This window comes from Pleurodeles waltl, chromosome 7 (assembly GCF_031143425.1).
Source record: "Pleurodeles waltl isolate 20211129_DDA chromosome 7, aPleWal1.hap1.20221129, whole genome shotgun sequence".
In the NCBI taxonomy this organism is placed as follows: domain Eukaryota; kingdom Metazoa; phylum Chordata; class Amphibia; order Caudata; family Salamandridae; genus Pleurodeles; species Pleurodeles waltl.
Window position 1 is genome coordinate 576,525,439 of NC_090446.1, and position 23,109 is coordinate 576,548,547.

The following is a 23,109-nucleotide window of genomic DNA, read 5'->3' on the forward strand; positions in this document are numbered from 1 at the left end:
CAAGATTACTAAAGAAGTGGGCAAGGTGCATCAGAGGTTGGCGAACCTGGCAGACAAATACAATATTGACATTGAGAATGCTAAACATTTGAAGAAAAGTTACAGACTAGACTTCGACTCTAAAAACTTTGATCACATGAGGTCAGCTGGAATAAAGGCACATCTTAAAGAAATATTGCAAAGTGCGCAGATCTGAGGAGCTTTAGAGAAATGCGAAGGCAGATGGGCAAAGAAGAGAGATACGGAAAAAGGTGACAGTCCGGGATCAAGTCCGACTAAAGCTTCAACAGACACCGGGACGGTAAAGATACTACCAATGAGAGAACAGCTGGAGGAGTTCTAGTCCATGTGCCGTGGACTAGGGGAGACATTCTGTCATTTACAAACGACTATCCCAGGTTGAGGGAGAAGCCGATAGAGTGGTATCAGCAGACAGATAGGTTCGTGAAGCTTGCGAAGTGTCTCTGGGAAGACTTGAATACTTTGTTTGAGATTATTGTTCCGCCCGACTTATGGCTTGAGTGCAAGAGAGGTATAAACTGGCCGATACAGGAGCCGGCAAGGGATAAGGTGACTGGAGCACCATCTGAGGAGGTGATGAAGTACTATCATAAAGTGATTGAGTTTTTGAAACAGAAGGTGTCGCCGAAAGTGACTGATTGGCAGAAAATCGACCAGACCTCACAGGAGGTTAAAGAGTCAATTCATGCTTACTATGAGAGGTTATTGAAAGCGTTCAAACATTACAGTGGCACTGAGACCATTGAGCCGAAAGACATGAACCATCTTGTGTTCAGATTTGTTGAAGGGCTGAGACCAGAGGTTAGCCAGATGATTAAGAATCATTTGATCTGTTGGCAAGCAAAGCCGATTGATGAGGTGTTGCAGTATGCGAAATACTGTAGTAACAAGATTGAGCTGAAGCAGAGTAAGTTGAAGGAGAAAGTGATGGTGATGCAGATAAGGGCAGCATAGGCAGGTATGCAGGGAAACGGTATCCAGAAGATGGTACAAGGGAATAGCGTGATTCAGGCGCAACCCAGAGGCCGAGGTCGAGGTTTTGTGAATCGCGGTCCAGACTTGAATACTGTTGTGGTTCAAAATGATGGACAGGGGTTGAAAAAGATGTCACCATGTCACGCGTGTGGGGGCGTGGGGCACTGGAAGCGGGAATGCCCAAATGTGGTGCACGATGGTATCGTTCAACAAAGCACTGATGTCGGTACATTTCAAAATATGAGAGACACAAAAATGAGAGGTCAAAATCAAAACTTCCAGAATAACATGGTTCAGATGCAGGGGCTACGGCCCATGCAGCAAATGCAAGTGCCGCGTGTTCAACCAGCACAAATGCAGCAAGTACAACAGCAGGTTCCCATGGTACCTAGACAGCAAATTTAATTACCATTAGCTCCAATGGGACAGCAACAGGTGATGCTTCCTCAGCAGGTCACAGGTCAAGTGATGAGCTAAAATAATACAGTACAGCAATTCCCACTGCGTGGTAAAGATGGAATGAATGATGAATGGTCAGATGACAGTTCAGACAGTGAGGAGTGCAGGCTTGCAGCATCCCTAGAAGTAGATCAAAGGGGACCCTATGTAGAGGGAAAGGTGATGGGACACAAGGTTTCATTCTTGGTTGATACCGGAGCTACACGCTCTACAGTCAGAAGTGCAGAGGTTCCGAAATTACCACTATCAGGGCGTACCATAAGAGTGGTAGGAGTAGCAAACCAGTATTCGACAAACCCAATTACCGATCCGGTTCAGGTTGAGATTGGAAACTTCCAGGGACTGCATAAGTTTGTAGTCTGCGATTCGAGTCCTGTGTCCCTACTGGGAAGAGACTTACTGTGCAAAACGAAATGTTCAATTACCTGTTCCAATGATGGAATTGAAGTACAGACAAACAGTGATGATGAGGGGGATGATGGGCAATTTACAGAATCAGAAACGGAGGCAGCGAATTACGATTACCCTTTGATAACCTTATTCCCGATGCTTACAGTGACTGACTTACCAGCTGAGTTACAGGGAACAGTGACAGAGAAAGTGTGGGACTTGACAGGAAAGGAAGTGGGACTGATAAAAGGAGTAGAACCGGTTAAAGTTCAGGTGAAGCCAAATGCAGTGTTTCCCCAGGTGGCGCAGTACCACATGGCACAAGATGTCCTTATTCAGGTGTCGCAGATAATTGCTGATTTTGTAAAGCAGGGAGTTCTAAAGGAGGTATTGAGCAGCCCATGTAATTCAACAATAATGGGTCTGAAAAAGCCTTGTGGGAAGGTTCGAATTGTGCAGGATTTGAGAAAAGTAAACATGATTGTGGTAAAATGTTGCCCCATAGTGCCAAACCCAGCAGTGATCATGTTCCAGGTTCCATGTGATGCAGAATGGTTCACAGTGGTGGACTTGTCACAAGCATTCTTTTCGGTGCCTCTTCATGAGGACAGCCAATTTTTATTCAGTTTCAAATTCCTGGACAAGGTGTACAGTTGGTGCAGAATTCCTCAAGGGTTTTCTGAGTCACCTTCTATCTTCAATCAGATACTGAAGAAGGATTTGGAGTCGCTAGAATTGCCTTTTAGTTCGACTCTAGTGCAGTACATTGACGACTTGCTGATCGCATCCATAACAAAAGACGACTGCAGATATGGCACAATTGCCTTACTGAACCATTTGGGAAAGAACGGACATAAAGGGGGTCATTCTGACCCTGGCGGTCATTGACCGCCAGGGTCAACGACCGCGGGAGCACCGCCAACAGGCTGGCGGTGCTCCCAAGGGCATTCTGACCGCGGCGGTATGGCCGCGGTCAGAAACGGAAAACCGGCGGTCTCCCGCCGGTTTTCCGCTGCCCTGAGGAATCCTCCATGGCGGCGCAGCTTGCTGCGCCGCCATGGGGATTCCGACCCCCTCACCGCCATCCTGTTCCTGGTGGTTGTGACCGCCAGGAACGGGTTGGCAGTGAGGGGTGTGTGGGGCCCCTGGGGGCCCCTGCAGTGCCCATGCCAATGGCATGGGCACTGCAGGGGCCCCCGTAAGAGGGCCCCTAAAAGATTTTCAGTGTCTGCCATGCAGACACTGAAAATCGCGACGGGTGCTACTGCACCCGTCGCACCCTTCCCACTCCGCCGGCTCCATTCGGAGCCGGCTTCCTCGTGGGAAGGGGTTTCCCGCTGGGCTGGCGGGCGGCCTTCTGGCGGTCGCCCGCCAGCCCAGCAGGAAACACAGAATAACCGCGGCGGTCTTCTGACCGCGTAGCGGTATTCTGTTGGGGGAACTTAGAATCACCCCCAAAGTGTCTCCAAAGAAGTTGCAGTACTGTCAAAAAGAGGTGAAATACTTAGGACACTTGATTGAGAGAGGGCCCAGGAGAATATCAAAAGAAAGGGTGACAGCCATACTGCAGATGAACCCCCCGACAACAAAGAGAGATGTCAGGATGTTTTTGGGAATGGTGGGCTACTGTCGCCAGTGGATTCCCAACTTTTCGATTATCTCTAAACCATTGATAAAACTTACAGGCAAGGAAACCAAGGATGAACCGTATACCATAACCTTATCTGAGGAAGAGCTTGAGTCATTCATGGAATTGAGGGAGTGCATGTGCAGGGCACCAGCTTTATGTATGCCTGATTATACGAAGCCTTTTCTACTGTTTTGTCATGAACGTGATCCTTGTTCTCTGTCTGTCTTAACACAGGTCCATGGAGGTGCAAACCGCCCTGTAGCATATTTTTCAGCTACTCTGGACCCCGTCGCAGCAGCCTTACCGGGTTGTTTGCGTGCAGTTGCAGCAGTTGGTCAAAGCCTCACGCAGTGTGAAGGCATAGTGATGACACATCCCCTAACAGTAATGGTTCCACATTCAGTTTAAATTTTGTTGACTCAAACTAAAACCCAGCACATGACAAATGCCCGACTTACCCGATATGAGACAATTATTTTGGGGTCACCAAATGTCTCCTTAAAGAGATGTATTGTATTGAACCCGGTAACTCTACTTCCTGTCGAAAATACTGAGATTAATAATGAAGAGGAAGTGGAGCATGACTATCTTGAGGTAACAGAACTATGTACCAAACCCCGACCTGACATTCAAGATACGCAGTTAAAAGAAAATGGCTGCATTATGTTTGTTGATGGATCCTGTTTGAGAGACTCAGTTGGAATACTGAGAGCTGGTTATGCGGTGTGTACAATAGCTGGCATTATGGAAGCTTCATGGCTCGAAAGAGTGTATTCTGCACAAGTGGCTGAATTAATTGCCCTTACTAAGGCATGCCACGCAGCTGAAAATCTGAAAGTCACTATCTATACTGACAGCAGATACGGATTTGGCATTGTACATGATTTTGGCCAATTGTGGTCACAGAGAGGTTTCATGACCTCTTCTGGTTCTCCTGTTAAAAATGGCAAACAAATTAAGGATTTGTTACATGCGATTCAGTTACCTCTTGAAATTGCCGTGGTGAAATGCAATGCTCACGTTAAGTCACAATATTTTGTGTCAATGGGAAACGGCTATGCAGATCAAGTCGCAAGGTTTTGCGCCTTGAACTGTATATCGTTCAAGGATCAGTGGGAACTATTACCGCAAACTGAAAATGAGACATGTTTGAATTTTGCATTAAGAGTGGTTGATACTTTAGATGAGCTAAAATCACTGCAGAGCCGCGCAAGCAGAGAGGAAAAACGCTCTTGGCAGAGAATGCAATGCGTACAAAGAGCTGATGACTTGTGGGTTTCAGAGGAGGGGAAGCTGGTTTTACCAAACAGCCTTTTGTCACAGTTTGCAAGACTTTACCATGGGCAGGCACATCTTAGGAGAGATGCAATGATCAGATTGTTCAATATTGACTGGTTTAACCTGAAATTCAGACATGCCGCAGAGGTTACCTGTCACAGGTGCATCATCTGTCAACAGATGAATGCCGGAAAAGGGACTGTGGTGACTTTGAGCCACATAGGGAGAGCTGGAGGTCCATTTGGCAAGATGCAAATGGATTGTATTGAAATGCCAATGTGTGGAGGATTGAAGTACGTGTTGGTGATTGTGTGTGTTTTCAGCCACTGGATTGAAGCTTACCCCACACGTAGGAATGACAGTCTCACAGTTGCAAAGCTATTGCTTAGAGAGCTAATACCCAGGTTTGGTTTTCCGGTCTCTTTAGAATCAGATAGGGGCAGACACTTTGACAATGAGGTGATTAAGCTCCTGTGTGCTGCATTAGACATTGAACAAAAGCTGCATTGTAGTTACCGCACCGAAGCATCAGGACAAGTAGAACAGATGAATGGTACCTTGAAGTCGAGAATAGAAAAAATTTGCGCAGCTACCAATATGAAATGGCCAGATGCATTGCCCGTAGTGCTGATGTCGATGAGAAACACCCCTGATAAGAAGACAGGACTATCACCCCATGAAATCCTCATGGGCAGAGCTATGAGGCTGCCCGCAGTGCCCGCAAATGCTCTTGTGAATATCACGGATGATATGGTGTTGGACTACTGCAAAGGTTTGGCTGATGTGGTCCACTCTTTTTCCAACCAGGTGGAGGCCAACACATTGCCACCGATCAGTGATCCAGGTCACAACCTGCAAGCCGGTGACTGGGTGGTTGTCAAGAAGCACGTGAGAAAGTTGTGTTTGGAACCGCGTTGGAAAGGACCATATCAAGTAATACTAACAACAACCACTGCTGTGAAATGTGCAGGCATTCCAAACTGGATACATGCCAGTCACACAAAGAAGGTAACATGTCCGACTGATGAGGAACTTGAAGTTTCCGACTCAGCAATTCCAGAGAAGGAAGTCACAGGGCCGGAGAACGGGCAAAGGGGAACTGAAACTGCAGGAGAGCCCACTGAGGATGGCTTAGTCCCTCAAACAGTAAATGAGCTCGAGAGAGGAGACGGTGAGCCTATCTCAGTAGAGGCAACAGGAGAACTAAGTCAAGGAGAGGTTCTCCCAGAAGTAGACGGATACGGGTTAGAGCTTGAACCTGTTACAGGTCCAGAAGAAGAAGAAGGGGAAATAGTAGAAAGAGGTCAAAGCACACCGGCATCCCCTGAGCCGGTTGCAGGTCCATCAAGAGAAAACACCATAGCACAAGAGGAGAGTGCTGTTCAGCGTCCTGAAAGGACGAGCAGGAAGAAAACGCATAAGGGTGATAACTGGCCAAAGAAACAAGTTGCCAAAGAAAAGGTCGTGCCAGGTGAAACAATAGCGGAAGAAATTGATACAACCAGGATAGAGGATTTGAGTGAAGGAGAATTGCAAAGTGAACGCAGGTTGAAAAGAAAAAGAACCGCAAATAGAAGGTACGCAGGTCCTGAATGGGCATATGCAACGACATCTGAATGGCAAAAAGAATTCTTAGCATTCTGTTTTGATCGGGAAGTACCAGGCCAATACAACGGTACCTGAAATCAATCAGAGAAAGAGACTGTGTTAAAGTTGAAATTGAAAGCTGGAAAAGCTGAGAAAGAGACTTATAAATTACCGGATGTGACACTGATAACTTGAATTGACTTTAAAACCCGATTATGACAAGCTGCTAACCTAATTTGACAAAAGGATCCTGGAGTGAGTGGAACACTGTAAATACACGCTGAAAGAAAGAGAGACTTTGCATCAAGAGGAAAAAAAAAAAAGCTTTTAAATCATCCTCAAGTTGATTGTTTGTTTGAGTTACTCTGCTATTTGATTCTTTAGAGACTATGGCTTATAATAGAGGTAGTGGCAAGAAGGGTAAAGTGTGTGGTTGGTTAAGCCTTATATTAGGTGTTGTGTGTGCAATAATAATTGTAGGTGTGATTGTGGGAATGCCGTGGTTGGATAAGAAAGCAACTAACAATGCTTCAAATCCTGAGACTACAACACTAACACCGTGGGAAAAGTTTGAGCAGGATACAAAACTCCTGCATGAGGGAACTAATTCAAAGGGGGAACTCTCCACTAACGTCTTCTATTGCTTGCTGAATGAGTATGTTGAAACCATGGATGCGAGAAATTGTTATGTGTGTACAAAGATTCCTTCATCAGTGCAAGAAGGGGTCACCTACCATAGCTTGCTGTTAACCTATGGGATAAGCTGTAGTTTACTACTAACAAGATTCTATGACCAGGAGCATGTGCAATACCTTTATTCTAACTTGGATGTAGTGTTTTCCTTTGTGCCTGTGATTGAGTTTCTGAACAAATTAGCTAAGGAGCATAGTATAAAAATAGTTTGAGTTTTCTTTGAACCAACACTTACATTTGGGACAGCTTATGCACACCGCAACAAACTGACTTGCTTATTAACTCCTGTAGAGAAAAGCTTTTTAGATCACACTGATGATAGACACAAAGCACTGAAGGAAAGATTAGAAAAGGGGCTAGAGAAACGCACATATGCAAATGATTATGCTTACACTGCAATAAAGACGCAAGGCAAATTAGCTATAGATGCATTACATGTAGGAAGGCTTTGTATATATAGGCCAAAATCTGATCATGATACTTTATTTGTGGGAACGAGTGAATGCAGGCATGTGTTTTTGTTTCAGAGTAAATGGACATTCATGTTAAATGGACAGGATCCAGCGATCCCTGGGATCTATTATATTTGTGGACTTAGGGGGTGATTTTAACCTTGGCGGACGGCAGAGGCCGTCCGCCAAGGTACCGCCGTGAAATGACCGCACCGCGGTCAAAAGACCGCTGCGGCCATTTAAACATTTCCGCTGGGCCGGCGGGTGCTCTCCGAAAGAGCGCCCGCCGGCCCAGCAGAAATGCCCCTGCAACGAGGACGCCGGCTCAGAATTGAGCCGGCGTAGTTGCAGGGGTACGACGGGTGCAGTTGCACCCGTCGCGTATTTCAGTGTCTGCAAAGCAGACACTGAAATACTTTGCGGGGCCCTCTTACGGGGGCCCCTGCAGTGCCCATGCCATTGGCATGGGCACTGCAGGGGCCCCCAGGGGCCCCGCGGCACCCCCTACCGCCATCCTGTTCATGGCGGGTTTCCCGCCATGAACAGGATGGCGGTAGGGGGTGTCTGAATCCCCATGGCGGCGGAGCGCGCTCCGCCGCCATGGAGGATTCAATGGGGCAGCGGTAAACCGGCGGGAGACCGCCGGTTTACCCTTTCTGACCGCGGCTGAACCGCCGCGGTCAGAATGCCCTCGGGAGCACCGCCAGCCTGTTGGCGGTGCTCCCGTGGTCGGTGACCCTGGCGGTCACCGGCCGCCAGGGTCAGAATGACCCCCTTAATGCTTATTACCATCTCCCTAAGGGAAGGTATGGACATGTTATTTGGGGATAGTTTTCCCAAAGATTTACCAGATTGATGACTTAAAGCAAATACCTAAAGTGTCTGAATTACAACATACTAGACAAAAATGAGAGACAGCGGCTGCTGTCGTTGGTGACATATTTGGACCTATAATTCCTTCAGTAGGGGCTATCTTAAACTCCATAAAGATTCGAAAGATGTCTACTATTGTGGATAACATGCTGACAAACTTCACAGGGCCATACTCCTGATGGATACTGAACTTGCTGCGGAAAGAGCTATGACTCTTCAAAATCGGCTTGCCTTAGACATTCTTTTAGCAAAGAGTGGCGTAGTCTGCAAGATGCTCAACGAGTGTCATTGTTGCTCATTTATACCGGATAATAGTAAAAAGATTAGAGGTATGCTTACTAACCTAACTAGAGATAGTGGTGCAGATTTGAAGGAACGCAAGGAACCTGGAGTGTGGGAGAAAGTGGGAAAAGGAATTGCCAGAGTAGGGAGCTGGTTTAGCAACATTTGGAATGGGGTTCTTGCAAAAATACTAGGGGGTCTATTAATTATCCTGGCTTGTTTATTAGGTTTATGGGGACCATGTAAAATTAATGACAAAATTAAAAGAAATTGGACAAAGAGAAACAAGAGAAATGAGGAAAGTGAAAGGGAGAAAATGTTTAATGAAATTTGGGAAAGTTCACACAAGGGGCAAGATGTCAAAATGCGCATTATGCGCAAAGTGAAAAATTAAGAGTGGAAGGTCAAAGGGAAAGTTTGTGTGATGACGAACGTCATCAGAGGAGGGACTGAGAGAGCATAGCTTATATAATCTATATTAACATGAAATGTTTATGTATTAATGTGTGATAATGCCGCATAGAAACTGTAGTGATGAATTTTTGCTTAAACATGCATCTGAAATGTGACCACGGGGAGTGGCCGCCAATGTATACGTGGACTAATTAAAATGACTAATGTTATGAATTATTATAAATTGAATAAGTTTTATACTAATTATTAATGATTATATCATTGAAATTGTGCTAAAATCATTGTAGGCCTTAAGTTAGCATGAGCCGAAGCTTAGCTGCCTGGCTCTCATATTAAATGTATTTTCCCTAACGTGCAGTGTGCTGACTCACAAAAGGACATGACCTCTTGTTTTTCTCCAAACTAGAAGCTGAATGTAACCATAGTAGATCCGTTCTCATGAAAATTCACATTGCTTGTAGAAAATATTAGACAAAATGCAACAGTGTAGATTAATGTAATGTACAAGGTCATTCAAACCGGTGAAGACAATGGAGCTACTGACCAAAAGATGTGCAAAGAATTACAGAAGGATGAAATCATACCGGACGTGCTACCTCTGAAGACGTCAATCATATGGACCAATAAAAGACTGTAAACTAATATGGGGTGAAAGATTAATGACATAGGGCCTCATTACAACATTGGCGGGCGGCAAGCGCTGCCCGGAAAGTTGTAACAGCCGTGCGGCCGCCAATGCGGCTGCACTCCCGCAGTGCCCATAATGACATCCCCGCTGGGCCGGTGGGGATGTGGGCCGCAACATGGGAGCCGGCTCCAAATGGAGCCGGCGGTGTTGCGGCCGTGCGACGGGTGCAGTTGCACCCCTCGCGCTTTTCACTGTCTGCATAGCTGACAGTGAAAAGCCGCTTAGGGCCCTGTCAGGGGGCCCCTGCACTGCCCATGCCAGTGGCAGGGCAGGGGCCCGCGACTCCCCGCGACTCCCCGCGACTCCCCGTACCGCCAGCCTTTTCCTGGCGGTTCAAACCGCCAGGAAATGGCTGGCGGTAGGGGGACTCATAATCCCCTGGATTACTACCGCCGGGGCCATTGTGGCGGAAAACCACCGGCCCCGGCGGTGCGACCCTGGAAGCACCGCCAGCCTGTTGGTGGTGCTTCCGTCATTTCAGCCCTGGCGGTCTTGTACCGCCAGGGTTGAAATGACCCCCTTAATCTGTTTTCTTACTGGGTAAAGATAGTGGGGTATAACCACGGACCAATTAAATTTTAGGGAAATGTACAACGAAAAAGGGATAAAAACCCATGACACAGAGGGCCAACAGAATTAGGTAGGGAACGCTATTGATTTTATCCAGAAACTTTGTCACTCTGTTTGGTGACTTACTTTGGTTTTACTTGAACCATCCTTTCTTAGACTGCCCATTTTACACTTTACCTCCTTATGAGGGAAGTGCCCCTTTTGCCCGGAGCTGAGTTTTGACTGATGGCGATTTGACTGATGTCCTGAAAACGAAGACTGAACCTGAGCGCTGACCTAAACATTGGAGGGTATCTATGACAATGAAATTGTAATTTGTCTTTTTGCTTTTCCTTTCTAGGTACCAACTGCTTAGTTTTGACAGAGGCCATAGCTAGATATTTTCCAAATTGGTGTTCTAAATTGTTTTGCATGAAGCCCAACATGCCAATGCTAATCAATGGTTAGGACAGGTGTTCACTAAACTGACGCAAATAGACAAACGACTGAATCTATGCTTTGTTGAACGGACGCGCTTATGACATTCTGCTAAAGTTGATCTATGTTCACGCCGTGTTATGTTCTGATGTTCGTGATTTTTGCTTTGATGAAATCCAGTCAGAGTTGCCATATTGTGACTATGCTACTTTGCTTCTTGGTTTTAAGATTAATACATTTGCTCTTAGAATTGTAACTAATAGGGAATAAAACTCATAAAATTCTACTAAACTGGTGTGGTTATTCATGACTGCCAGATCATGGTGGTGTCTTGAATTGATTAATGTCTTTGACTAAAGTGAAATGCATTGTTGTAATAAATATTGATGACATTATTGACGTATTGATTGACATATTGATTAGCTATCTCGTCCTAAGGTGTCTCTCAACTGGGTCAAAAGATTCATTGGCCTAAAACGAGTCCTGATGTGTAATAAATTATCATAAAGGGACGCGTTAGCATTTCTATTTTGTCCCCATTTTAGATGCTCTAGGACCAACTCAGAAAGGCATGCAACAGTAAGTATAAGAGTACTACATGAGTACGACCTTATATACTCCAGAATGCCTCTGTGAATAGGCCCCAAGCTTTCCCAGTAGTACACGCATAACTGGGAATGTCGTGTGACATTTTCCCAGGTTGCTATTTTCTCCAGTGAGGTTTTATATGTAAGGTTTCACTCCGGGAAAGACATAGCTGGCCGTAACACAAAATGCATTGAAATGTTCTCGTTTACTAATTTTATGGGCATTAAATTTAGTTCTGTTGGCACACATATATTTCAGTTTTAGTTGGCTTTTTGGCTAACATTACTCTTTTTCTTATATTTAAGATATATGTATGTCATTGTATAGAACGCTGTGGTGCAGGAACAATGGTGCTCAGATCGTAGAGATCAAAGTGGAATCTGGTTGCTAGGCGACACCTCTGCATCTTCTGAGCAGAGGTTAAACTGAAAGGACTAAGACGACATCTTTCTCGCTCCAAGAGCACAAGAGGTCGGGAAGGTTGTAGCAGGTGTCACTATCAGGGACCTTGAAACTAGGCGTGGCCGCCCTAGAATATGCTACGAACACAGCAAATAGAGTCTCAACCTTGAAAGGCTTCCCCTTCTAGGAGAGCGTGCCTCAAGCAGCGAAGAAGGCATCTCGGCCAGTAGAAGACCATTCACTGAGTACAGGTCACCCCATCACCACACCAGTAGGAGCTTTTCACCCAGAAGGCAGCACTCCTTGTAGGAGTCCGTCCAGACTCAAGAGAGAAGGCGTGACCTGAGAAAAGACATCCGCAGACGAAATATAGGTGAGAAATGTAGGCCTGGGGAAAGACTAGCCTTAACTCACCCTTACCAATGCACAGGCCCCTCCATAGAACCAACAGCCCCACACACACCACTCATTTACACACAATACCACACAAAATACCCCTTGCACACACACACACACACACACATAACACACACACACCATTTACAGAACAGCATAAAGCACACACAGCATTCCCTTAGACACTCCATCCCACAAACAATATATATACATATACACCCCAAACACAATAAATTCTTTGCCCACACCCCACCCTATAATCAACCCCACTTACACTCCTACTATTCACAAACATGCACACTAACATACACACACAGAAGCCTCCTACTCACACACACACACACATATACACACAACTGCTGACTGGAATGTCAGAAATGTAATTTTCGGATACTATTTTATCTGAAAACACATGCATTTATTTTATTTATCGCAAGTCTGTTTGTAGTTATGTTATTTTCCATGCACTGTAGCAGTCTTTGGTGATGTTTAAATATCAACAAACGCACCCGCACACTGATACACAAGGTTAGAAAGTGCAGACTACTCCCACACAAGACGCCACTACACAGACATTCACAAAGAGAGCCAGAGGGACAGCGCTACTTCCCCCACATGACTACACAGAGACCTATTTAGACATAATACTCTCCAACAAACACACACAATCACCTTCACACACATATATACATTACTTCGAACAACACACAGGAAAAAAATGTAAACTACTGACCTTATTGTCCCACTCACTATCCACCCACAGTTCTGACCCGCTATTCAGTGTCAATATCCCTCTGACAGATTGGCACACTGAGGACCATCATTCATTCAGACACAACTCAAACACACACACAACCAACTGCCCACTCACAGCAACCCTTTCAACAGAGAATCGCCCCAAACCTGCCTAATACATGCTCAAAATCCAAACTTCTCCAATATCCAACACGTAATCACACACCACCATCCACACCATAAACATTATAGTACTTATGCATGCATAGAACCATACAGTCTCCAAACCACACCTACTCACTCATAAACTTAGGGGCATAGTTAACAAAGTTGTGTTGATTTTGCACCACGCAATAGGGCGGAAGAGCAGTGTAACTCAATTTACATTTATCAAGCCATGCAAGGCAACTTGCTTGATCTTGCCTGGCTTGATAAATCTAGAGTAACGCAACCCAGCACAAATCACTGCATTGCGTTATTCTGTCCTGGGAAGGCGTTCCGTGGGTGGAGCATGGGTGGTCCCACGTATCTACTGATGGATTTTGGTGCATTCCCAGATTTACCAATACTGGTTGACCTAGGAATGCGTCAAAAATCTTACACCTCCCCAGGTGAGGTGTATCGAGGAGAAATATCTTCATTTCTCCCCATTACTTCCTCTTTCCACGTGTGCTGCAGGCACACATAGAAAGAGGTTTGTTTTTGTGCAGGAAGGTACTCCTTCCTGCACAAAACAGGACTCCTTTCTTCACAAAAATAATCCTGACTGCAACGCAGGCAACCTTGCACCATGGTGCAAGGGTGCCTGCATTGGTGCTAGCCAGCACATTGTGCACCAGAGCAGGGAAAAGACAGGAATGCGCTGTACAATGTTAAGTATTGCGCATTCCTGCCCTTTGCCTGTCATGCAGAGCAGCGCAGCAAGGCATCTTGCTGTGCTGCACGATTTCTAATTAAATATGCTCCTTGGTACACAAACAACCCCCCTTGTCTCATATCACAAACTCACACACAGAACCCCAGTCACACACACATCCTCATGAATACACACACACACACACACACCAACACACACTTACACATAAAACCTAAACACACAACCCCTTCCCTGTAACAGTGCACATGCAGATTCAAACGTACAGAAATCCCTCATTAACTGACACACACAAACATATCCCCACTCACTCATTCAGACTAAAACAAATGCTTGCAGACCTTATGCTGAAACACAAACCACCAGTGGAGGCTCGCAGAAGGGATAAGGGGTGGGTGATGCAGCACTAGGTGGGGACAACAACAAAAATATACGTATTTATAATAATTTTTTTAAAGCATAACTTTCTCGCTGCGCTGCTCGGATTTGCTCCTCAGTCCTCCAGTGCAGGCACAGGCTCCCAGCCTGCCCTGAGTCCAATTCTAACGCTGCTTTAATGCTGCTGCATGAAAGCAGTGTTAGGATTTAACCGAGCACCATGCCAGGGCGCTCAGAGGCAGAGTGAGAGTCTCTGCCTCCTGTCTCGGGTTGGAGACAGCCTAGTGCGCATGTGTGTTTGGCCAGCACGAGACAGCTGGATAAACATACATGCCACTGAGGGGGAGTGCCATACATGTCATTGCACGTGGCCCCACCCCTTTCACAAGGAAACGATAATAAACATAGGGCCATATTTATACTTTTTGACGCACAACTGCGCCAACGCAGTTGTGCGTCAAAAACTTTACAGCCGGCTAACGCCATTCCAACGCGCCATGTGGGCGCCTTATTTATGGAATGACGTTAACCTCCATTGACATGACTCCTGTCATAGCAAAGACAGGAGTCATGCCCCCTTGCCCAATCGCCATACCCAGGGGACATATGTCCCCTGGGCATGGTCATTGGGCATAGTGGCATGTAGGGGGGCCCAAATCAGGCCCCCCATGCCACTTAAAATGTTTTTAACAAAATACTTACCTGAACTTACCTTTCCTTCCCTGGGATGGGTCCCTCCATCCTTGGGTGTCCTCCTGGGGTGGGCAAGGGTGGCAGGGGGTGTCCCTGGGGGCAGGGGAGGGCACCTCTGGGCTCCTTCTGAGCCCACAGGTCCCTTAACACCTGCCCTGACCCAGGCGTTAAAAAACGGCGCCCATCAGGATGGGCGCCATTTTTTAAGGCCCACCCCCTCCTGTGCGTCAAAATGACGCCAGAGTATAAATAAGGTGCACAGGCCTTAAAGTCATTTTTTGGAAGGGAATGCCTACCTTGCATATTATTAACGCAAGGCAGGTTCCCCCTTCCAAAAAATGACGCACATGGTGGGATTTTGACGTCCGCGGGGTCAGGCGTCAAAGTATAAATATGGGGCAGGGTTTGCGCCGAATGTGCGTCAAACTTTTTGACGCACATTCGGCGCAAGCAGAGTATAAAAATGCCCCATAGTTTATTATCGTTTTTTTGTAAAAGTTGTGCAGCTGCTGCTGGCGGGAGGGGTGAGGGGGGGCGATGATCCTCCGCCATAGTGGAGAATCCACCCCTGCAAACTCATTACACAAACATGCACATAAATAACAGACGTCAGCTGACAACTTTAGTACACAGCCCTTATTACATAGCTACATTTGTGATTTTCCCCTGTTCACATTCAACTCAAAGTCACCCATCAATGCTAACATACAGTGGCACCACACACAAACCAAAGAGCCACACACAGTATTCTCTCCAACAAGCACACAACCCAATCACAAAGAGGGTTACCACCTGGCTGGTTTGAACCGGCGTGGTCTGTACTTTAATGTCCTGGCAGTACAAAAAGTATAAAATCACCAAAAGTTGGTATTTTATTTACCTTATCAGTAACATGCTTTAAACAGTAAATGTTGGAAGAGAACACTTTAAAATGTTGTAAGGAAATAGCTCCCTGTTGCAGTTACCCCCACTTTTTGCCTGATACTGATGCTGACTTAACTGAGAAGTGTGCTGGGACCCTGCTAACCAGGCCCCAGCACCAGTGTTCTTTCCCTAAGCTGTACCTTTGTCTCCACAATTGGCACAACCCTGGCACTCAGGTAAGTCCCTTGTAACTGGTACCTCTGGTACCAAGGGCCCTGATGCCAGGGAAGGTCCCTAAGGGCTGCAGCATGTCTTATGCCACCCTGGGGTCCCCTCACTCAGCACATGCACCCTGACTCACAGCTTGTGTGTGCTGGTGGGAAGAAAATGACTAAGTTGACATGGCACTCCCCTCAGAGTGCCATGCCAACCTCACACTGCCTGTGGCCTAGGTAAGTCACCCCTCTAGCAGGCCTCACAGCCCTAAGGCAGGGTGCACTATACCACAGGTGAGGGCATATGTGCATGAGCACTATGCCCCTACAGTGTCTAAGCAAAACCTTAGACATTGTAAGTGCAGGGTAGCAATAAGAGTATATGGTCTGGGAGTTTGTCAAACACAAACTCCACAGTTCCATAATGGCTACACTGAAAACTGGGAAGTTTGGTATCAAACTTCTCAGCACAATAAATGCACACTGGGGCCAGTGTGCAATTTATTGTAACATACACCCAGAGGGCACCTTAGAGGTCCCCCCTGAATACCAACCCAACTTCCAGTGTAGGCTGACTAGTTTCTGCCAGCCTGCCACACACCAGACATGTTGCTGGCCACATGGGGAGAGTGCCTTTGTCACTCTGTGGCTAGGAACAAAGCCTGTACTGGGTGGAGGTGCTTCTCACCTCCCCCTGCAGGAACTGTAACACCTGGCGGTGAGCCTCAAAGGCTCACCTCTTTTGTTACAGCACCACAGGGCATCCCAGCTAGTGGAGATGACTGCCCCTCCGGCCACTGCCCCCACTTTTGGCAGCAAGGCTGGAGGAGATAATTAGAAAAACAAGGAGGAACCACCCACCAGTCAGGACAGCCCCTAAGGTGTCCTGAGCTGAGATGACTCCTGCTTTTAGAAATCCTCCATCTTGAGAGTGGAGGATTCCCCCAATAGGATTAGGGATGTGCCCCCCTCCCCACAGGGAGGAGTCACAAAGAGGGTGTAGCCACCCTCCAGGACAGTAGCCAGTGGCTACTGCCCTCCCAGGCCTAAACACACCCCTATATCTAGTATTTAGGGGCACACCAGAACCTAGGAAACTAGATTCCTGCAACCTTAACAAAGAAGAAGGTCTGCTGACCTGAAGCCCTGCAGAGAAGACGGAGACGACAACTGCCTTGGCCCCAGCCCTACGGGCCTGTCTCCCAACTTCGAAGAAAACTGCAACAGCAACGCATCCAACAGGGACCAGTGACCTCTGAAGCCTCAGAGGACTGCCCTGCACCCAAGTACCAAGAAACTCCTGTGAACAGCGGCTCTGTTCAAAACCAGCTACTTCTTGGCAACAAAGAAGCAACTTCCAAAGACTTCACGTTTCCCGCCGGAAGCGCGAGACTTCACCCTCTGCACCCGACGCCCCCGGCTCGACCTGCAGAAAACCAACACCTCAGGGAGGACTCCCCGGCGATTGCGAGCCTGTGACTAACCAGAGACAACCCCCGTGAGCCCCCACAGCGACGCCTGCAGAGAAAATCCAGAGGCTCCCCCTGACCGCGACTGCCTGGAACAAGGGACCGACGCCTGGAACCCATACTGCACCCGCAGCCCCCAGGACCTGAAGGAACCGAACTCCAGTGCAAGAGTGACCCCCAGGCGACCCTCTGCCTAGCCCAGGTGGTGGCTGCCCCAAGGAGCCCCCCCTGTGCCTGCCTGCATCGTTGAAGTGACCCCCGGGTCTCTCCATTACTTCCTATACAAAACCCAACGCCTATTTGCACACTGCTCCCGGCCACCCCTGTGCCTCTGAGGGTGTACTTTCTGTGCCTTCTTGTGTCCCCCCCAGTGGCCTACAAAACCCCCCTGGTCTGCCCCCGAGGACGCAGGTACTTACCTGCTGGCAGACTGGAACCGGGGCACCCCTGTTCTCTATAGAAGCCTATGTGTTTTGGGCACCTCTTTGACCTCTGCACCTGACCGGCCCTGAGCTGCTGGTGTGGTAACTTTGGGGTTGCCTTGAAGCCCCAACGGTGGGCTACCTATGCCCCAACTTTGAGACTTGTAAGTGTTTTACTTACCTTCAAAACTAACCTTTACTTACCTCCCCCAGGAACTGTTGATTTTTGCAGTGTCCACTTTTGAAATAGCTTATTGCCATTTTTACAAAGACTGTACATGATATTGTGTTCATTCAAAGTTCTTAAAGTATCTCAGTGAAGTACCTTACACTTAAAGTATTAACTGTAAATCTTGAACCTGTGGTTCTTAAAATAAACTAAGAAAATATATTTTTCAATATAAAAACCTATTGGCCTGGAATAAGTCTTTGAGTGTGTGTCCCTCATTTATTGCCTGTGTGTACAACAAATGCTTAACACTACCCTCTGATAAGCCCACTGCTCAACCAAACTACCACAAAATAGAGCATTAGAAAGATCTATTTTTGCCACTATCTTACCTCTAAGGGGAACCCTTGGACTCTGTGCACACTATTTCTTACTTTGAAATAGTAAATACAGAGCCAACTTCCTACAAATATGTTCTATATCTGCCATATTGAACACTGGTGGATAATTAAACAAAAAAAACACAGAAAGGCCATGTTAGGAACAAATAAAGATGATTTCACATAAAGTTCTATTTAAGAATTATGTTCGGACCTTTGCAGAACATTAAAAGGTGAAGAACTGGTCAGTATTTTTCTCACGGAAAAGAGGCAACCCTAGCCACAAACCATCCTATCCTCATAGCACCCAAATGTACAGCCCCCTTCCAAACAGGCTAAAACCACACACGAACCATACATAACACATAAAATACATAGACAACATTCCCCTTCATAACACAATCAGGGCCCACAACAGTGATACTAACTCCTAAAACGTGTGTTCACAAAGCTTTATATGCAATCCACATTCAAGATATTTCAAAAGCATACACACAGGGAACATGGACGCCACCATCACAGAGACAAACCACACACACTAATGCGCTCTTTGTTATCCTCCATGCAGACGGAAGGAGCACCAGAGAAGAGTTCTGCAATGGCCAAGATTGGAGGGATGAACACTCAGATGCAACTGACAGAATATTTTCAGACCCAGTATGGGAAGAGGATCCTCAAACTGTTGGAGTAAGTAAAGGAAGAATGCCTGCACCTCCCAACAATGTTACACCACTGTCCAACCCCACAAATCGCTGTTCGACTAACCACTAACCCCATCCGGAACCCACCAACGGCCAGAGATTGTTCTAGACAGGCAAGGCACTGTGACAGCCTAGAGTGGTGTCAAGCAAGGGGCAGCAGCATAGTGTGTTTACATATACAGGAAGTGCCTGTGGGTGTGAAAGGGGACGGAAACAACCTCAAGAGAGAAGAGAAAGCTGCATGGTGAGAGGCAGGAGGATGAAAGCTGTGGTAGGGGGTACCTTGTGGGAGATAGGAGATGGCAGTGTAGGTAGTTTTAAGGCTTTTTTAGGGCCATGGGAAAGGTATATGTAGGGGCCCCTTGAGCGTAATTTTACTGCCCATTTTCTGGCAACCGAAGCCAGCATGGTAACAAACAAACTCTCAGAAATGGAGTTCACATAAAATCAGTTGAAATATGTCTTATCTGATAAAGACGTCTAGCTGCAGAATCCATACCTATGAATTTTCCCCAGGCATCAGACTGGACCTGGACATTTTTCTTGAGCAGTACCCCTGCGTGTTGGTAGGTGGCACTGTTTGGCTCCAGGTGGCATCACATAAGTTGTCTACACCGGAAGTGACATGCACAGTGCCAATATAGTCACCACAACTGAGAGCTGACGTCAGTTTTCCTCTTTACGCTCCAGTCAGCGCAGATCTGGAGAGAGCTACCCCTAGTCACTTTTTGACTGACCTTTTCTCGACTTTTGTCAAAGCCTTTTTTTGAGAAATTGTCTCCGTGTGTGCCAGGAATGTCATCTAGAAAGGCCGGCGTCAAGTCCTGTGGTGCCTGCCATCAACAGATGTCAGTGACGGACCTGCAGCTTGTTCGCTTCTGGTGCCTTGAGCATGACCACAACGTGAAGATCTGCGTTTATTGCTGCGCAATGCATCCAAAGGCCTTGAGAGAGCGCTCCGTCAAACTCCTAGTGGCTCGATGTGTGATACAGTGATTGTCTCAATCCTGGTTGAGAGGAAGGTCCAGAATCGGTCACAGAGTCCAAGAACTTTGTTGCACTCAAAGTCGTTGGGTCTCTCGGGTAAGTCCCACCACAAGAAGAAGAGTAAAGAAGTCAAATAGATCTTTGACTTCACCCTGTCCATTGGCTGATCAGACAAGGGAACGTCACCATTCGAGGTCTGGTTCCACAGTTGAGACAGGACCTGGGTCGACTCCGTGCCCCCGAGTTTCAGGGAGCCAGAGCAAGCCCCACCCAACTCTGTGAGTTTTATGAGGCCAAGTATCTCATATTTGGGCAGGCTTTTCCCTCTGCCGCACCTTTGGGCCCCCTAGGTTCAGCAGGGCCCCTACTGGTTCCCTACCAGCAGCTCTGGCACCAACAATTGACCCACCCCGGCACCAGTCATACGTCTGCAACCTTCCTTGGCTACGGTCCCCATGCCAACACGCTTCTTGTGCCACCAGCACACGCCATTGGCACCATCCCCATTCTCATTGCCATCTCCAACACTGAGCCAGATGGGCATTGGGCGATATCAGCGTCGACTGGAACCATTCATCCCAGGTCGGATCCCGAGCACTACTCTTATGGGCTGGCAATTGGGAAGAAGTGGGAGGGATCGCTGGGCCATGAAGAATACCAGTCCCTAGATCTCAACATGGACTGGTGTGAGGACCTAGCGGATGTCAGCGGAATGGGTACTTCTTCAGATATCGGCATGGTCTCTCCTCCTACTGTGGATTTGGAGAAGGAGGCCTCATCCTCAATGGTGGTAAGAAGAGCCGCTGAGGTCCTTGACTTTTAGTGGCTCCAGTGGCTGTCAAGACTAATAGAGGTGCTTCAGCCTAGAGTATTCCCCCCCAGGACTGCTGCTCCGACTCTATGAAGCCCTCACAGACTTCCTGCTAAGGTTTTGGTCCAAACCCTGCAAAGAGGACCCTGTGAAGTGATGATTGCTCGCCGTCCTGCCATGACCCAGGGGACCCCAGTTTCCTCATCCAAAAACCTTACCCAAGACAGCTTGATGGTCCAAGCCTTAACCCCCTGTGTAATTCCTGCCACATTCCCTACCACCCCATCAAACAGGGAATCCAAGAGGCTGGACACCTTGGGAAACAAAATGTTTTCTTCCACCAGCATGGCACAGGGGGCCGTGAATAATACATGCCTTTTGGGCCAATATTCCCTCGCACTGTGGGATACGATTGCACAGGTGCTGCCAACAATCCAGGAGAAGGCCCAGGCTGTACTCTCCCAAGTTGTTTCTGATGAGAGGGATAGCCAAGTTCATTATCCAATGTGGACTGGGAACCACAGACTCGCTGGGCAGAGCAGTTTAATCATTGGTGGACTTTCAGCACCACGCCTGGCTGAGGACAACTGGATTTTCAGGGTATGTCCAAGTATCACTTATGGACATGCACTTTGATGGCTCTTATGGAGTGCTTCAAGACTAGTAGGGCTACGGCCAGATCCTTGGGCCTGTCTGTGGCCCCTCGCCAACCCCAGTCTGCCTTTTATTCCCTTTGTGGTCACTGAAAAGGGCTTTCAGTTGCATCTTTACACACCCAGCCACAAGGGTATGCAAGCTTTCTAGCCTCTGCGTGGCTGAGGACGTAATACCCACGGACCCCATGGGTCAGGCACATGGATGTCACACCATTCCCTTGGGAGCCTCAGCCTCCAAACCCCTTTAGTTTGCCCTCATTCAATCACTGGCACCCAGTGGGAGACAGGATATGCCATCAACTGCCCCGCTAGCAGTCTATAGCATCAGACCAGTGTGTTCTTTAAATTGTCTGAAGGAGCTACTCCCTCCTCATCATGACCTCTTTTCCACCCAAGCCAGCCACTTGCAACAGACTGACAGAGGAACACCTCTCTTTTCTCTGACAGGAAGTGACAGCTCTCTTGGCCAAAGAAGCCATGGAGAGGGTGCAGATGCCAGAAGTAGTTTGTAGTTGCTATTCCCTCCACTTTCCTTGTACCCAAGAAAGATGGAGGCCTTCGTCCTATCCTAGACCTGTGCCTTCACAACTTCTTCCTGAAGAAGGAGAAATTCAGAATGCTCATGTTCGCTCAAGTCCTGTGTGGCCTTGACCCGGGAGACTGGATGGTAGCAATGGACTTGTAGGACACTTAGGCCCATATAGCACTGCATTTGCGTCATTTTATGACGCAAAAGTGGTGCAAACTTACAAAATACAATTGTATTTTGTAAGTTTGCGCCGTTTTTGCATCAAAAAGCGGCATAAATGTAGCGCTAAAAAAGTATAAAATGGGCCTTACTTCCACATGCCTATCCTGCCTGTCCACAGGTGTTACCTGCAGTTCACGGTAGGCCACAAGCACTTTCAGTTCACTGTGCTTCCCTATGGTCTAACCAGAGCCTCTCAGGTGGTCACTAAGGTGATGGTAATGGTGGTGGTTGCAGCCCACTGCAGAGATCAGGGCTACCAGTCTTCCCCCTATCTCAATGACTGGCTGTTGAAGGCAGGCTTGCCCTAGGCTGTTGTCTCCCACCAATATAAAATAGAGAGAGACCCTTACTAGAATGGGGATGGGGCACCCAAATCAATTAAAGGAAAAAATATTCCCCTAGGCAAAACTTATCCACACTCCCACTCAATCACATACTCAGCACAAATCATATACCACAAAATAAACTTTCATACAGTACCATAACAATATAGGGCTCACAACTCTGTTACAAAAATATATAAAACCATTTATTAAGTAATTAGTAATCAGAGTAAGTATTCTTTAACATTATACATCATAAAACCATATTTTCAACTCAACCTGTTTAAGAAAATCCCTATACACCCACAAAGGTGAAAACAATTGTCCTCCCCACTTCAAATTGAAGTGTTGCAGATAATATTTTTTCCTTTAATTGTTGTCTCCCATCTCCAGACTACGAAGGACCTCCTGCAGTGACTTGGGTTCACTAGAAATGTGCCGAAGTCACACTTGACTCCCTTTCAGATGTTCCCTTTCATCCCCTTTCATCAGAGCTGTTCTGAACACGGTGCAATTTCCGGATTATTCTACCAAACAGCAAGTCTAGGATTTTCAGGTTATGATGC

The 23,109-nt window shown here is 47.1% G+C and overlaps 1 protein-coding gene across 1 annotated transcript in view; it reads left to right on the forward strand.

Moving 5' to 3' along the window:
- CCDC42 (coiled-coil domain containing 42) overlaps positions 1–23,109 on the forward strand; it is a 164,910-nt gene that overhangs the window by 17,888 nt on the left and 123,913 nt on the right. Inside the window, exon 2 of the mRNA XM_069201687.1 lies at positions 18,883–19,001. Coding sequence (XP_069057788.1) covers positions 18,883–19,001 — 119 coding nt within the window. The remainder of the gene's footprint in view (positions 1–18,882; positions 19,002–23,109) is intronic.